Source organism: Magnolia sinica, chromosome 2 (genome assembly GCF_029962835.1).
Source record: "Magnolia sinica isolate HGM2019 chromosome 2, MsV1, whole genome shotgun sequence".
In the NCBI taxonomy this organism is placed as follows: Eukaryota; Viridiplantae; Streptophyta; class Magnoliopsida; order Magnoliales; family Magnoliaceae; genus Magnolia; species Magnolia sinica.
The window spans coordinates 103096524-103114019 of NC_080574.1; the positions used below are offsets into that span (position 1 = coordinate 103096524).

Sequence of the window (17496 nt, forward strand, 5' to 3'; positions counted from 1 at the left end):
AAAAAAAAAAAGAATCACCCAAGCATTCAGATTCACAAACCTTAGTATGAAACCGTTACACAATATTACTTGGAAGAAAATGAGGCATGATGATGACACTGTCATGCCTACAAGTTACACCACTACCTTTGAAAGAAATTGAACTTACACCCCCACAATGTTATGTACCCAAAAGGCATGTTTGGCTCCCAGGAATGCATCCATGATATTTTACGAAGTTGATGGCAATTTCAAAGATCAACAGTCCAGATTAATCCTCTCTCAGACAAGGGACCACGTTATATATATTTCTGTTTGAGCGCCGTGCACATGAGGGTAACAATTTCACATGAAATCAACCAAAATAGGGACCTAATGGCGTCCTTCCTTCTGCATGTGACTTCGGCTTTCAGTGACTGAAGAATTCATTGCAAGAATCTCTGGTAGGATCTCCCAGCTCCCACTTCTCACACCCCGACTCCAGTGACGTGCCTCCAATACAACAGCCGGAGATTGCTGGCCTGAACTGAAAGCAAATTCGGACTCTGATGCAACATTGTCTGGTCCATTGTTGTTGCTGCCATGGATCTCCTCATTGACATCCTCAAAGTTATGACGCTGGGAGATCTTCAATAGGTCCCCACCAATCTCCAGATCATCTTCAACTTTTGGACGTGGGTCTGATACAGCAGAATCATCGGCGTCCATCTCCCGAGCCCGGGACATAGGAGGTCTTGATGCCTCCTCTTGTACGTAGGCACGGAACTTGTTTCTTGAAGGCTTTGTCCTGCTGCAGAATACTTCTAGAAAATTCCTCAAACAACCTCGGTTGTATACGTTAACCCTGTTGTCAGCTCTATACCGAAAATTCTCGTATGTGGTCTGAACAGTTTGCGTTAAGCATGCAAAATTGTGATATTCAGTTAATCATGTGATAGCTAATAGCTAAGAAGAGATGAAACCGAAGGGAGACATGGGGCCAACTAAAAAACTAATATTTCGAGAAAAGGTAGTTACTGGAAAAGAGAAATAAAAGGATTGCATAAGGACCACTGATGTGATGATGGTAGCACCATGCCAACTTACACAAATGATACACGACTGAGGTCTAGATCAGTAACAAGGAAGACAAGAAAGAAATTCATAACTCATCAAAATGTGTTATCCATCCAAAGAGGCTTTATGTAGCCAGAAACACATGGGAAAAAAAAAAGCGGCAGCAGCCAAGAGTATTTACTAACATTAGCCACCCTCAGGGGTATTCTTGACTTAAACAATTACATTCTAGACTTTTAAACATAGAGAAATTACCAAACACAAATCCTCCCTCCCATGTGGTAAGCAATGTTATCTGGGCATGTGGCATGTGTGCCAAGTGTTTAAAAGTGTCCGGCATGGCAAACTCCAAAAATCTAGGCACAAGGACACTTCCGTACACAAGAAAATAGCATTTTCTATAAAATAAAATAATGTGATGAAAAACTAAAACAAAGGAAATAAGAAAAGAGCAAAAAAAAAAAAAAAATGAATATTCACAAATTCCCAATGAAAACCAATTACTAGAAATCTAAAATAACAATAATTGATAAACAAAACAATGAAAATAATTCATAATCACCTTAAAAATTGATAGCTTGTATAACATTATTTGATCTCTTAAAAGATTAAGAGAACCACAACAAAATATTAGAAAAGCCAAAAAGAACAGCAAGGCTTGTTCTTTTTTTGTTACACGGCTCATGCTACCTATTTTGAAAAATCTAGACAGCAAGCGAAAGTTCTTATGAGTAGTTTCTTCAACAACAAGAAAATAGAGACAAGCTTAGGGGCTAGGAATGAGACATCTTTTGAAAAATCTAGACAGCAAGCGAAAGTTCCTATGAGTAGTTTCTTCAATAACAAGAAAATGGAGGCAAGCTTAGGGGCGAGGAATGAGACATCTTTTGACTTGATGAAATAAATTCACAATAAAAAATCGAAACAGATGAAAGGAGAACTTCTGACAAATGGGTTTGGACACCTCACTTAAAAAGTGTCTGATATGCAGCACTTTTCGCTGACATCACTAAGACACTTCATCCGTACAGATTTTGAAGTGTTGCGTCATGTCCAGGAATGTTCAATTGTCCCCACGTGTCAGCATGGCAAAACCCAGAAAGGATTAGTGTCCAGGTAATACCAGTGGTAAGGCAGTATCCACACATGTGATCTAGTGAGGCCATGAATGTAGTTGAATGGGCTCACATGTGGGACGAGAGGGCTACCGGCATCCATTCCCGCCATGTTCAAAAGCACTCTTCCATGAGTTGCAGCACAATGAGGGATATTCTAATGGGACCAAGGTCTGCAAAATTGGTTATGTAACGGCCGTTACGGAATGGTAACAGTTATAACTGTTATGTGTTACGGGGCCGAAATGGCCGTCACAGAAAAAAAAAAAAAACAGGCCATAAAGGCCCTGTAACAGTCCCATAACAGTCGTGTAACATTTTTTTTCAAAAAATAACAGTGGTGGCCGTTACAGCCACTGTTACCGTTATGGAACACCTTGGATGGGGCATCTTATTATGGCAGTTTTGCTTCCTCCGTTGGGACCATTGATGGTGGATGGCGGCTCCTTTTCATTAGTAGAGTAAGCCTAGGTTTGGAGCACCTTATTCTATCCTTAAACATGAATCTGCTTCTCGACAGTCTCATGTCCTTTCTACTTACACTGGTGTCTTCTGTTCTACACAGATTTCTTAGTCCAAAAGAACAGTTGTTGTCTTCTTGTTTCTCACATTTTTTGCAAACTTGGCCCATGTCACATTGCCATTGTCTGAAATGTCCTTGTTGCTACAGGAATAGTCCTCATCAACCCATCATCCTTTTGAGGAGCGCCATCTTTCATTGGCCTGATAGTGATCTCCTTCTAGTCATGCACAAGGCAGCAAGAGTTAGTGAACTTGCAACACTGCATGCAACAATCATGCATCTACAGACGACCAAGTAGTTAAGAAGTTCTCATTGGGACTACATACCATGTAGTCACGGTGTAAGATTGTCCCAAGGAGCAAGTCTACAAACATCAGTGGGTCACTAGTATGATCTCACTGCGTAACCCGGCATCTTGATGGGATTGTGGGTACTTGTCTACCCACAGGTATAACTAATCGACCACTCTCTGTGAGAACTTGTTCATGCTGCTGCCATTGTCAATGATGACTTTGATGGGCTTTCCACCACACATACCTCATGTTAGGATAACTTCACCTCATGCTAGGATAACCTCACCTTAGTGATTGTCTCAATCTGCTTAGTCTTCGGTGAGATAGACACCTGTGCCAGTGACACCTGCTCCTCCATCTTTTTTTTTCCTTGGTAATCTTTCAACTGTTGGCTCTTCATTCTGTCCCCTTTGAGAGGTCCATCCATGTAGTTGAGGTTCTTGGTAGGACATAATGCTGTAAGATGCCTTTACCTCCACGCCTAGAGCAAGAAATATTCCCATGATTTGTCTTTTGAGGTCTCCCTTGTTTCATGAGTGCCATTAGTTCCAGTAGCGTGTATACCAGTGGTTGTCCCTGTTGGCGACCATAGGAGATTGTTGGGATTCCCACCCCCACTGGATAAGATAATGGTATATAAACTAAGAGAGGAGAATGTCATTCACAACGCAAAAGCAATGGTGAGCTGTTCCTGTAGTGGCACTCAAACATCAAAGAATTAGTTCCTCTACCAGGGCAAACGATATGTTTAGCTGGCAGCCAAGAAACTAATCTGGTTGTGTGTGTGTGTGTGTCTAAACAAGGGGGAAAAAAAAAAGCCATGGAACCAAGATCTCCCCTTTTGCCAGTCTGATTAACTCAGGCTTAATGCAGGGGCATTTTCACACCGGGCTCGAGTGGGGTCGCTTGTGGGATGCAAGGGCACACTCGGGGTAGCTGCGGCCCACGGAGGAGGTCTCATGTTCGAGACTCCTCGCCGGGGGTGATTAATGCACATTTCACACCAGGTTCGAGTGGGGTAGCCCGTGAGATGTGGGGACACACTCGGGGTGAGTGGCCCATGTGATTTGGGGCCCACGAAGGGGGTTCAGCCGAGGTCCTAACCCATGCGATGTGGGGCCTGGGTTATGAGATAAAGGGATTAATTCGCCATACTCTAACAGTTCGAGCTTTTAGAGCAAGTGGTTAATTGTCCTGCATCAAATTGGTATCAGAGCAGGAGGTCTCGTGTTCGAGACTCCTCACGGGGGGTGATTAATGCAAGGGCATTTTTACACTGGGCTCGAGTGGAGTCGCTTGTGGGATGCAAGGGCACACTCGGGGTGAGTGCGGCCCACGGAAGAGGTCTCGTGTTCGAGACTCCTCACCGGGGGTGATTAAGACGCATTTCACACCAGGCTCGAGTGGGGTAGCCCGTGGGATGTGGGGACACACTCGAGGTGGGCGGCCCATGTGATTTGGGGCCCACGAAGGGGGTTCGGCCGAGGTCCTAACCCATGCGATGTGGGGCCTGGGTTATGAGATAAATGGATTAATTTGCCATACTCTAACAGTTCGGGCTTTTAGAGCAAGTGGTTAATTAAATATGATATGTGAGATTTCAGGCTAAAAATCACGTTAGTTCAGAAACAATTACACAAATTCCATATCCCACATGAAAGTCCAAACATTTAATTAAGGAAATGCGGGTCCAGGCCTACACATGATAGAGCTAGATCAATAAAAATTATGAACCAAACGATACTCAAAGATAAGAATTAATCATCCACACATGCATAGTTATCAGTCCCAAATCCAAGGGATTCACCAATTTCAAATCAAGGAACCCTAGGGTAAGAAAAGGGGCATAAAATTGGAGATTTGAGTAATTTATGGTTAGGTTTAGGGATTTTGGGTGAAAGCAGAGTGAAAGAGATGAGAGAGACGAACCAGAGAAGTACCGCACGCGTGGACAACAACAATGGCCCAGACGCACATGCGTGTGATCTCGGCCGCCCACTATTCAGAAAAAGGCCACCTTGGCCTTGGTCGGCCAGGGATGGACTCCAAAACCTCCAAATCTCAGCTCGATCCGATGTACGGTTTGTGCGTAGTGTTCCGCCAAAGTTTCAGCCCTATTGTAGGGCCAGATTCTGAAATTCTACTGTGGGGAAGAGAATTGCTGCAATAAATGATTAATTCGAAGTGTAGATAATGGGGTAAGATGAGAAGAAGGGATGGTAGAAGATGGATACTAGAGATGGCGATGGATGGGGGTGAATCGGGATAGATGTGGCTTCGCCATACTCTAACAATTCGAGCTTTTAGAGCAAGTGGTTAATTGTCCTGCATCAAGGCTGTTCCCCTTCCATGCACAAAATTGGTAGAGCACTGACAATATACTGCCATTGACACTTGCTCCTCCATCTTTTTTTTTCCTTGGTAATCTTTCAACTGTTGGCTCTTCATTCTGTCCTCTTTAAGAGGTCCATCCATGTAGTTGAGGTTCTTGGTAGGACATAATGCTGCAAGATGCCTTTACCTCCACGCCTAGAGCAAGAAATATTCCCATGATTTGTCTTTTGAGGTCTCCCTTGTTTCATGAGTGCCATTAGTTCCAGTAGCGTGTATACCAGTGGTTATCCCTGTTGGCGACCATAGGAGATTGTTGGGATTCCCACCCCCACTGGATAAGATAATGGTATATAAACTAAGAGAGGAGAATGTCATTCACAATGCAAAAGCAATGGTGAGTTGTTCCTGTAGTGGCACTCAAACATCAAAGAATTAGTTCCTCTACCAGGGCAAACGATATGTTTAGCTGGCAGCCAAGAAACTAATCTGGTTGTGAGTGTGTGTGTGTGTGTGTGTGTGTGTGTGTGTGTGTGTGTCTAAACAAGGGGAAAAAAAAAAAGCCATGGAACCAAGATCTCCCCTTTTGCCAGTCTAATTAACTCAGGCTTAATGCAGGGGCGTTTTCACACCGGGCTCGAGTGGGGTCGCTTGTGGGATGCAAGGGCACACTCGGGGTGGCTGCGGCCCACGGAGGAGGTCTCATGCTCGAGACTCCTCACCGAGGGTGATTAATGCACATTTCACACCAAGCTCGAGTGGGGTAGCCCGTGGGATGCGGGGACACACTCGAGGTAAGCAGCCCATGTGATTTGGGGCCCACGAAGGGGATTCGGCCGAGGTCCTAACCCATGCGATGTGGGGCCTAGGTTATGAGATAAAGGGATTAATTCGCCATACTCTAACAGTTCAAGCTTTTAGAGCAAGTGGTTAATTGTCCTGCATCAAATTGGTATCAGAGCAGGAGGTCTCGTGTTCGAGACTCCTCACGGGGGGTGATTAATGCAGGGGCATTTTTACACCGGGCTCGAGTGGAGTCGCTTGTGGGATGCAGGGGCACACTTGGGGTGAGTGCGGCCCACGGAGGAGGTCTCGTGTTCGAAACTCCTCACCGAGGGTGATTAATGCGCATTTCACATCAGGCTCAAGTGGGGTAGCCCGTGGGATGTGGGGACACACTCGGGGTGGGCGGCTCATGTAATTTGGGGCCCACGAAGGGGGTTCGGCCGAGGTCCTAACCCATGCGATGTGGGGTCTATTTAATTAAGAGAAATCTATGCGAGTCCAGGCCTACACATGATAGGGCTGGATCAATAAAAATTATGAACCAAACGATACTTAAAGATAAGAACTAATCATCCACACATGCATAGTAATCAGTCCCTAATCCAAGGGATTCACCAATTTCAAATCAAGGAACCCTAGGGTAAGAAAATGGGCATAAAATTGGAGATTTGAGTAATTTAGGGTTAGGTTTAGGGATTTTGGGTGAAAGCAGAGTGAAAGAGATGAGAGAGACGAACCAGAGAAGTACCGCACGCGTGGACAACAACAATGGCCCAGACACACGCATGTGATCTCGGCCGCAGGTGTGTGGGGCCCACTATTCAAAAAAAGGCCACCTTGGCCCTGGTCGGCCAAGGATGGACTCCAAAACCCTCAAATCTCAGCTCGATCCGATGTGCGGTTTGTGCGTGGTGCTCCACCAAAGTTTCAGCCCTCTTGTATGGCCAGATTGTGAAATTATGCTGTGGGGAATAGAATTGCTACAATAGATGATTAATTCGAAGTGTAGATAATGGGGTGAGATGAGAAGAAGGGATGGTAGAAGATGGGTAGTAGAGATGGCGATGGATGGGGGTGAATCAGGATAGATGTGGCTTCGCCATACTCTAACAATTCGAGCTTTTAGAGCAAGTGGTTAATTGTCCTGCATCAAGGCTGTTCCCCTTCCATGCACAAAATTGATAGAGCAATGACAATATACTGCCATTGACACCTGCTCCTCCATCTTTTTTTTTCCTTGGTAATCTTTCAACTGTTGGCTCTTCATTCTGTCCTCTTTGAGAGGTCCATCCCTGTAGTTGAGGTTCTTGGTAGGACATAATGCTGCAAGATGCCTTTACCTCCACGCCTAGAGCAAGAAATATTCCCATGATTTGTCTTTTGAGGTTTCCCTTGTTTCATGAGTGCCATTAGTTCCAATAGCGTGTAAACCAGTGGTTGTCCCTGCTGGCGACCATAGGAGATTGTTGGGATTCCCACCCCCACTGGATAAGATAATGGTATAAACTAGGAGAGGAGAATGTCATTCACAAGGCAAAAGCAATGGTGTGCTATTCCTGTAGTGGCACTCAAACATCAAAGAATTAGTTCCTCTACCAGGGCAAACGATATGTTTAGCTGGCAGCCAAGAAACTAATCTGGTTGTGTGTGTGTGTGTGTGTGTGTGTGTGTGTGTGTGTGTCTAAACAAGGGGGGAAAAAAAAAAGCAGTGGAACCAAGATCTCCCCTTTTGCCAGTCTAATTAACTCAAGCTTAATGCAGGGGCATTTTCACACCGGGCTCGAGTGGGGTCGCTTGTGGGATGCAAGGGCACACTCGGGATGGCTGCGGCCCACGGAGGTCTCGTGCTCGAAACTCTTCACCAGGGGTGATTAATGCACATTTCACACCAGGCTTGAGTGGGGTAGCCGGTGGGATGCGGGGACACACTCGAGGTGGGCAGCCCATGTGATTTGGGGCCCACGAAGGGGGTTCGGCCAAGGTCCTAACCCATGCGATGTGGGGCCTGGGTTATGAGATAAGGGGATTAATTCGCCATACTCTAACAGTTCAAGCTTTTAGAGCAAGTGGTTAATTGTCCTGCATCAAATTGGTATCAGAGCAGGAGGTCTCGTGTTCGAGACTCCTCACTGGGGGTGATTAATGCAGGGGCATTTTTACACCAGGCTCGAGTGGAGTCGCCTGTGGGATGCAGGGGCACACTTGGGATGAGTGTGGCCCACGGAGGTCTCGTGTTCGAGACTCCTCACCGGGGGTGATTAATGCCTATTTCACATCAGGCTCGAGTGGGGTAGCCTGTGGGATGTGGAGACACTCGGGGTGGACGGCCCATGTAATTTGGGGCCCACGAAGGGGGTTCGGCCGAGGTCCTAACCCATGCGATGTGGGGTCTATTTAATTAAGGGAAATCTATGCGGGTCCAGGCCTACACATGATAGGGCTGGATCAATAAAAATTATGAACCAAACGATACTCAAAGATAAGAAATAATCATCCACACATGCATAGTAATCAGTCCCTAATCCAAGGGATTCACCAATTTCAATTCAAGGAACCCTAGGGTAAGAAAAGGTGTATAAATTTGAAGATTTGAGTAATTCAAGGTTAGGTTTAGGGATTTAGGGTGAAAGCAGAGTGAAAGAGAGGAGAGAGACGAACCAGAGAAGTACCGCACGCGTGGACAACAACAATGGCCCAGACGCACATGCGTGTGATCTCGGCCGCCCACTATTCAGAAAAAGGCCACCTTGGCCTTGGTCGGCCAGGGATGGACTCCAAAACCTCCAAATCTCAGCTCGATCCGATGTACGGTTTGTGCGTAGTATTCCGCCAAAGTTTCAGCCCTATTATAGGGCCAGATTCTGAAATTCTACTGTGGGGAAGAGAATTGCTGCAATAGATGATTAATTCGAAGTGTAGATAATGGGGTAAGATGAGAAGAAGGGATGGTAGAAGATGGATAGTAGAGATGGCGATGGATGGGGGTGAATCGGGATAGATGTGGCTTCACCATACTCTAACAATTCGAGCTTTTAGAGCAAGTGGTTAATTGTCCTGCATCAAGGTTGTTCCCCTTCCATGCACAAAATTGTTAGAGCAATGACAATATACAACGACAATATACAACCCCCCCCCCCCCCCCAAAAAATAATAATAATAAAAATAAAAAGGATGCAATGTGAGGGGTGGCAACCACGAACCACATGAATTCATTGAACCTGTAAGCTTCTGGGAGTACAATTTTGTTGTAACTATCATGATTCCATCCATCTCTAGATTTTGTGGTATGCTTCATTACAGAGGTCTGGAACTGATTCCAATACATTCATCAAGTCTGTGAACTGAGTGTTTTCTTCCTCCCTGAGAATGGATGTTCCAAATGAGTTATTCCCCAATAAAATCAACACAATCTTTCACCCAAGTTGCTCTATTAGAAACCACGTTGTACAAATTTGGGAATGTAGAAGCCATGTTGCCTATCCACAAATTTTGCCACATTCTCACTTTATTGCCTTTGTTGACTTTGAATTGCATGCTTTCCAATCGCATACCTTCCCAAAGACTTTTCCCCAGATTTGGCTTTTATCCCCCATTATGCACATGGCATTCCAAACCACAAATTTTGCCCTATTGGAATTAAAGTCGGGGTCCCAACCACCATTTTATCTTCAACTATCCTCCACATTCTTTTTACATTCTCGGTTACCTTGACCACCATTTGGAGAGAAGAATACAATTCCTCTCTTGGATCCTACCCAAACCAAGGCGGTTGTATTTGGAATTTGGCAATTCCTTCCACCTAACAAGGTCAATTTTTTTCTGCATGTTAATCCCCTCCTGAAGAAAGTCCCCTTGAATTTTTCAAGTTCTTTTTTTCTTCTTGAAACGGGAGAAATAATAACAGGGGATATTAGATAGGGCCACTTTAATCAATGTGATAAGGCCTCTAAAAGATAGAACTCCTCTTCCATGACACCAAGCGCTTCTCAAACTTCTCAACCAGCAACCTCATTGACTAAGTTGACATCTTGGTCCCGAAGGAGGCCTAGAGAAACAAAATAGGGAAAGTTCTTTGTTTAAAACCCACGCATGCAGCCAATGATTCGATTTTTTGAGCATAGGTCCCCAACCATCATGATGTTTCCCAGGTTTACCTTTAAACCCGAGATAGCTCCGTAGCATCAGAGAATTCCTATCAAGTTTTTGGATTTGACCATCATCAGTGCAGCACATGACCAACATGTTATTCGCAAACTAGAGATGCAAAAAGTAGTGGGATGGAATGACTTTTTATCCTTTTATTGATTAGCAGTTTAGCACAGAGGAGGCCAATGAGACACATTCTTTTATCTAACCACAGCATCTCTTAACAAAACCCATCAGATTTGTTAAATAATACAGAAATCCCTAATTCACATGATCATATGCTTTTTCCACTTTGATTTTATACAATCCCTTCTTTTTTCACTATCTTCCTTGAGTGGATATTTACATTAACCACCAAAATGTTGTCTAACACCTATTTGCCAAATACAAAAGCACTTTGAACGGAGAAATCGCCTTTAGACATCAGTCCTTTTAGATAAGGCCACTTGGATCATTGGGATTCTACTGCAAATGGTTCAACAGTGTCAATGTGAGGGGTACTGCTAATTACGGCAGGACATGACAGTGGATATTCCATAGCTGGTTTAGTACTACGTCTAGGCACATGCTTTCGTAATACCATATACTTTCTGCACCATTTGGTGAGAAATGAGCTGACAAAATGCACACCAAAATTAAAAATTTACGACCCAAAAATCCATCCTCTTTAAAGGATAGAAGAGAAAGGACAACCTAACTAAAGCTGGGCAGGGGGCGACTCGACTCGGTGGACTCAACTCGTCCGACTCGACCCGAACCAAATGGTAGAGTCGAGTTAGGATCGAGTAGCCATATCCCAATCTGAAACCCGACCAAGTCGAGTTCGAGTTACTCGACTCGACTAGAACCGAAACTCGACCCGGTCAGACCTCGACCCAATCTGAAACCCAACTGATCCGATTATCGGGTACTATATAAACAAAACAAAAAAAAAAAAAAAAACCCTTCTCTACCCTAGCCTTACCAGCCGGCCGCCACACCCAACCCGATCCGAGACCCCTACTCCGGCACAGCAGCACCCGCCTCGCCACCCATTCGAGCTCCTCCTCCTCTCTCTCTCTCCCCTCCACCCGTCCGCACAACAGCACCCATCCAGCTCAATTTCAGGTATTTTTATTTTTTTTTTATTGATGGGCTTACTCAGGAGCGGCCTAGGCTCGCTGTGGTGCATTCGGGCTTGTTCGAATCGGGTGTGGTGTGCCTGGCCTGGCTTGGGTGCGGTGAGGCCGGGCCCACTGTGGCCTAGCTCGAGTGTGGTGCAGCCGGGCTCGCTATGGTGCGTCCGGCCTAGCTCAGGTGCGGCCAAGCTAACCCTAAAACCTAACCCCTAAACCTAAAACCTAAACCCTAACCCTAACCCTAAATCCAAACCCTAAACCCAAAATCCAAAATCCAAACCCTAAACCCTAAGACCTAAAGAGCTAAACCTAATCCCTAAACGCTAAATCATAAATTGCTAATGTGTTTTATTTATTTGAATTAAACAATTAGTGGTTAATTTTTTGGAATTATGTTTTACATTGCTTATTGCTTAGCTTATTATTGTGCATTAGATAGTTAGCTTAACATGTATGAATTACATTGCTTTTTTGCTTAGCTTATTATTGTGCTTGTGCCTTATATAGTTAGCTTAATACGTATGGATTACATTGCTTTTTTCTTAGCTTATTATTGTAACTTATAAGTTAGATAATTAGTTGCCCATTTGAGGATTTCTATGTAGCCAAACATAGATATAGTCTATTTTTGGTGGCATAGAAAACGCTCAAATTATCCCATTTTGGACAGTTCAAGGTTAGATAGTATACTTTCATGTAACCTATTTAAATGTTAATGCCTGATCCACACTCCATCTCCTCATTTCTCTCTGGATATGTTTCTTCCTTTTCATTTCTCATGTCAGATATCTTCACATTGCTTAGATATTTGGCATCGTAATATAATGGAAGATCAACTTATCTGGAGAGACGTGGAGATGCTGCCAGATTACTCAATCTTTAGTGGGTCCGTCACAAGGTACATTGTCCATTTATAAGTATAACATAGACCATGTGAATGAGTTGACGTCCTGATTTATTATTGCCAATGAAAGATCATTTCAGTTGTAGAGTCATTCTTTTGTCGAATTAACCAGAAGCCTTAACCCCAGATATGAGGTCTCCCGTGCAATAATAAAAAGTGTGCATGAAGATGCATGCAAGCAAGACGCTCAAGTTGAAAGGACAATTGGAATCGGTTTTTCGAATCAACCTGACATCATATTTGTGGAAGGCATCAAATCAACGAAAGGGATATATGTCACTAACTTCCTACTACATTGATGTTGAATAGAGGCTCTGTAAAAGAGTTATAAACTTTCGTTATCTTGCGCCTCCTCACACTAGATTGATGATTTCAAACTGCATCTCCAAATGTCCTGTGGAGTAGGGTATTGAGAAGAAAATCTCCTCAATAACTTTAGACAATGCCTCTGCAAATGATAGCGTGATAACAAATCTGCGGAAACAGTTTAGTGCCACCGGTGACTTCTATTTTGGTAGAAAGATATTTCATATTAGGTGTTGTGCCCACATCATAAACTTGATTAAACAAGATGACCTTAAAACAATTGACCCAATGATCAAGAACATGAGAGAGAGTGTGAAGTACATATGGCGGTCACCTTCACGATTATATACACAGAATAAGATCGTGAAACGGTTGAATTTGTTATCTCAGACAACGATAAAGCTGGATGTCATGACATGTTAGAATTCAACTTTTGAAATGTTGGATTTAGCGATAGCTTTCAGAGATGCATTCTCTCACTATGCGGAGCGTGATAGTGCGTATCTTTGGTTGCCTTCTGATGATGATTGGTCAATAGCTAAATCAGTTCGCAAGTTCCTTTTAGTTTTTTACGACACAACGAAGAAATTTTCAGGAAGCAAGTATCGAACAACAAATATATTTCTACCAGAACTTTGGAGGGTAAAAGATGTTTTGCCCAGAAGCTATTGTGGACCAGACTTTTTACAATCAATGACCATGGGTATGCAGTTAAAGTTTGATTAGTATTGGTCTGAGTGCAGTCTACTAATGGTTGTTGCAGTCGCTCTTAATCCTCGATACAAGATGTCCATGATTATAGTTATCTTTAATAAGTTGCATGATAAGAAGAGTGCCGCTGAGGTTAATAATATTTGTGATGCACTTGATGATTTGTACAATTTCTACGTAAAAACTTTGGGCGCCGCAAAAGACAATATTGCAGCCGCAGGCCTATGTACTCCTGAAGTGGGTTCTAGTTTTACTGTTGATGAACAACGAAATACAATCGATGATTTCATGTCTTTCCTGGCACATGTTGAGAATCAAATGTAGACAACCCAATTAGAACTTGACCACTATCTCAAGGAGGCACTTGTAAAGTACAAAGGCGAAGAATTTAATGCTTTAGATCAGTTGAAGTCGAAATCCCGTGATTCACAATAACCTGTGCTCTCATTAATGACACGAGACACTATCAATTCCAATTTCAACTTTCGCATCAGAATTTGCTTTCAGTATAGGGAGTATGGTCGTGAACAAGTATCGAAGCTCACTTACACCGATTCAGTTGAAGCATTCATTTGTACACAGGATTGGTTACATCCGATATGAGGGAAAGGGAACTCTGTTGATGAAGAGTTTGAGGAAGAGGAGAGTGACAAGCAAGATGAGACAGTACCTGCAACAATTGCATGAAAGAGGCCGAGGGATAAGACACTGCCTTGTATTTCTCTTGCATTTGCTTTGTACGTTACAACAGGATTTTGACAATTATTTTTTGCAAACTTAAATTGTAATATTTGATGGGTGGATGGATATTTTTCTCTTTTCATTTATACTTTAAAATTAGTTGATGTTGCTTAAATCTCATATCATATGGTTGGTTGATTGCGTTTAATCATCTTCATTCCTTAATTATTTATGTTGCCTTAACCTAACCAAATATTTTTCCTTCAAAACAAACACATAAATACGTCATCGTAAGATGATCCATCGGCAGATATTTGGAATTATGGAGCCCAAGTCTACTGCCAAGATGGATAGATAAAGTTATAATGCAAGTTGTGTGGAAAACAATTTGTAAACAAAACAAATCAGTTGAAATTACATTTAGCTTGTCGGGGAGGAGACGCTACACCATGTAGCAAAGCTCCTCAGGAAGTTCGGGATCTATTTCTAGTCATTCTCGACTCAAATACAAAGACTTTCTCTACACCTTATCCTACTACTACAACCAATATAACAAACCACAAAAGATACAAAGGTAAGCCTATTATAATTGAAGAATAGTTAAGCAAAGGAATTGCCTCCACATTTAGAAGAGAAGAACAAGAGAGACTTTTAAGGGAGCAAGAAGAACAAGATTATAAAGTGGTCGTAAAAGAAAGCTTGAAAATAGCATCCAGGACTAGACAACAACATCAACCCCCTCTGAGACAACATGATGCCGAAGCAGACACGAGTAAATCATCAAAGTTTCTTAAAAGTCTCACAGCATTCTATAAGCGGTTGGGAATCCTGTACAAATCAGATCATAAAAAGCGACTAAAAATACCTGTTGAATCTATGAATGAGGACGATGGAAAGGCATCTCCACCAGCAGAGGTAAACGACCATCTTTTGGACACCTCTAGATTGGAGTCAACCCAGAGTTCTCCCGCAGTTGAAGCCGTAAAAAGAGAACTAAATGATGATTCTGGCGACGAAGGTGGAGGAAGAGGTTACTATTTTGGACAAGGTTACTCAAGTTACACGCCACAAAGGCATTCATCATATAGATGATATTGAATGAACGAAAGTTTTATTGGTCTATATGTCTACGTGGTTTATCTACTTTTGATTTCAAACTAGGATCAGGTAGGGTCAACCCTAGATTTGTGGACATGGTTTATTTACTTTGCAGTCGCATTTTTTGCATGTTGCAACTTGGAATGCAAAGAAGACCCCATTGTGGCTTTGTCATAGTAAACCAGCCCGATGACATGATCCAATTTGGTGCAAACTCGATTCGACTCGATATTTCTGACCGGGTCGAACTCGGTTCGGATCAGTCCAGCCCAAACCCGGACTCAGATCGAGTCAGCTATGCTGGACGCGGTATCGAGTCGGATGAGTTCAAGTCAGGCCTTTTTTAGGACTGGATCGAGTCGGGTCAGCCTTAACTCGGTCCGACTTGACTTGATGCCCAACTCTACACCTAACCCATAAGCAAGGTTTTAAATATGTTGGCCAGGCCCAAAAACGATATGATGTGGGGTGTATCTGACCATATCTGATCCATATTGGACGATACATGTCAGTGATTAAAAAAAAAAAAAAATCTTAACCCAAAACAATCTTTGAAACTTTAATGGAGAAATAGTAGAGAATCCATCTTTGTTGTGGCCTTCTTCATGCAAAAATGGAGGAAATGTAGCCTTTGATAAAGGAGGTTTCTGATACCTTCTAGAATTATAAAATTAACTATACATAATAGGTTTGCATATATGAGGTCATCCTGAAGATGAAGGATTGGATTAAAAAAAAAAAGTGGGTCAGGGGAGATGTCGGAAAGCTCGGGAACCCAGTTGGGGGACCTAGCGCTGCTAGAGTTCCAATTCCAAGATCAGAATCAGATCGGAATTAGTATGCTAAAAAAGGAAAGGGTTTAATTGAGGAAGAAAAACCAAAAGGATGGACTGTTGTTAGATGGAAGAAGGCAGAGTCTGGGAAGGGCTTTCTAGCTTCATCTATTCTTACAGAGCTCCCGACTTTGTATGTGGTGGGTTTTCTGGCTGGATGGCTCTCGATCAATTTCGAGGAAGTCTTCGGTTGAGCTGGGAAAGTGATGGAAGTAATCATCCCTCACGATCGATACTCCTCGGAATATCGTGGTTTTGTGTTTGTTTGAATGAGTCAGGAGGACAAGATCAAGAAAGTGGTGATGCTGTTGGATGGAGAAAGCTTCTGTGGTAGGAGGTTGGGAATTCAAAAGGCTTGTTTTGGCTCCGAGGTAAAAAAAAATAAGGAAGGTTAATGCAGGACATGAAATTTAAGTATGAGATACAAGAATTCAGGCTTAGATCATACCAATTCAGAAACAGTTACACAAATTCCACATCCCACATAAAAAGTCCAAATCATTCAATTAAAGGGGAATCTATGCGGGTCCAGGCCTAGACAGGCTAAGACTGGACTAATAAAAATTATAAACCAAACGATGCTCAAAGGGAAATACAAATCAACCACACACACATAACAAACAGTCCCTAATCTAAGGGGTTCCCCAATCTCAATTCAAGGAACTCTAGGGTGAAAAAAATGGCAAATAAATTAGAGCTAATGCAAACTAATGCTAGGGTTTAGGAAATAGGAATGAAACGAGGAAAACAAGAGGAAAACCTGACCCGGTGAAATTTAAGTATGAGATGCAAGAATTCAGGCTTAGATCATACCAATTCAGAAACAGTTACACAAATTCCACATCCCACATAAAAAGTCCAAATCATTCAATTAAAGGGGAATCTATGCGGGTCCGGGCCTATACAGGCTAAGACTGGACCAATAAAAATTATAAACCAAAGGATGCTCAAAGGGAAATAGAAATCAACCACACATGCATAGCAAACAGTCCATAATCCAAGGGATTCCCCAATCTCAATTCAAGGAACCCCAGGGTGAAAAAAGGGCAAATAAATTAGAGTTAATGCAATCTAAGGCTAGGATTTAAGAAATAGGAATGAAACGAGTAAAACCAAAAGAAAACCTGACCCGGAAAAAGCTCTTGCGTGCAAATGGTGGCCCGAGGCTGACGCACGTGTGATGGAAGCCCGCCTCCCCAAAGTGACACCTGGGCCTTGGTCGGCCAGGGGAGACCCTAATCCCTCCAAGTTTGACAATGATCCGACATAAGGTCGAGGCGTAGTGCTCCGCCGAAGTTTCAGCCCTCCTACAGGTCCAGATTTTGAAAACTGGTTGTAGGGGGATGAATCAAGGTATCTCAAATCGGATACGTACCGGCCGATACGTATCGGTAACCGTGGGACCCGTTACGTCTTTCGGGACCGTATCGGCGATGTCCCATTTTTGCACCCGTAACAACCGTTATGGGCCCGTTACGGGCATAACGGCCGTTACTGACCCGTAACGGCTAGCCCGTAACGGTCATATAACGGTAACTTTTTTTTTTGCCTTTTTAAGCTCAATTTTTTCATTTTTTTTAAACCATTTGCTTTCAAACTCTCACTCAATCCTTCTA

General features: G+C 43.1%; 1 protein-coding gene across 1 annotated transcript in view; it reads right to left on the minus strand.

Moving 5' to 3' along the window:
• LOC131237325 (protein S-acyltransferase 8) overlaps nucleotides 1-17496 on the minus strand; it is a 77634-nt gene continuing 60138 nt past the window's right edge. Inside the window, exon 5 of the mRNA XM_058235034.1 lies at nucleotides 1-861. Coding sequence (XP_058091017.1) covers nucleotides 352-861 — 510 coding nt within the window. The 3' untranslated portion in view covers nucleotides 1-351. The remainder of the gene's footprint in view (nucleotides 862-17496) is intronic.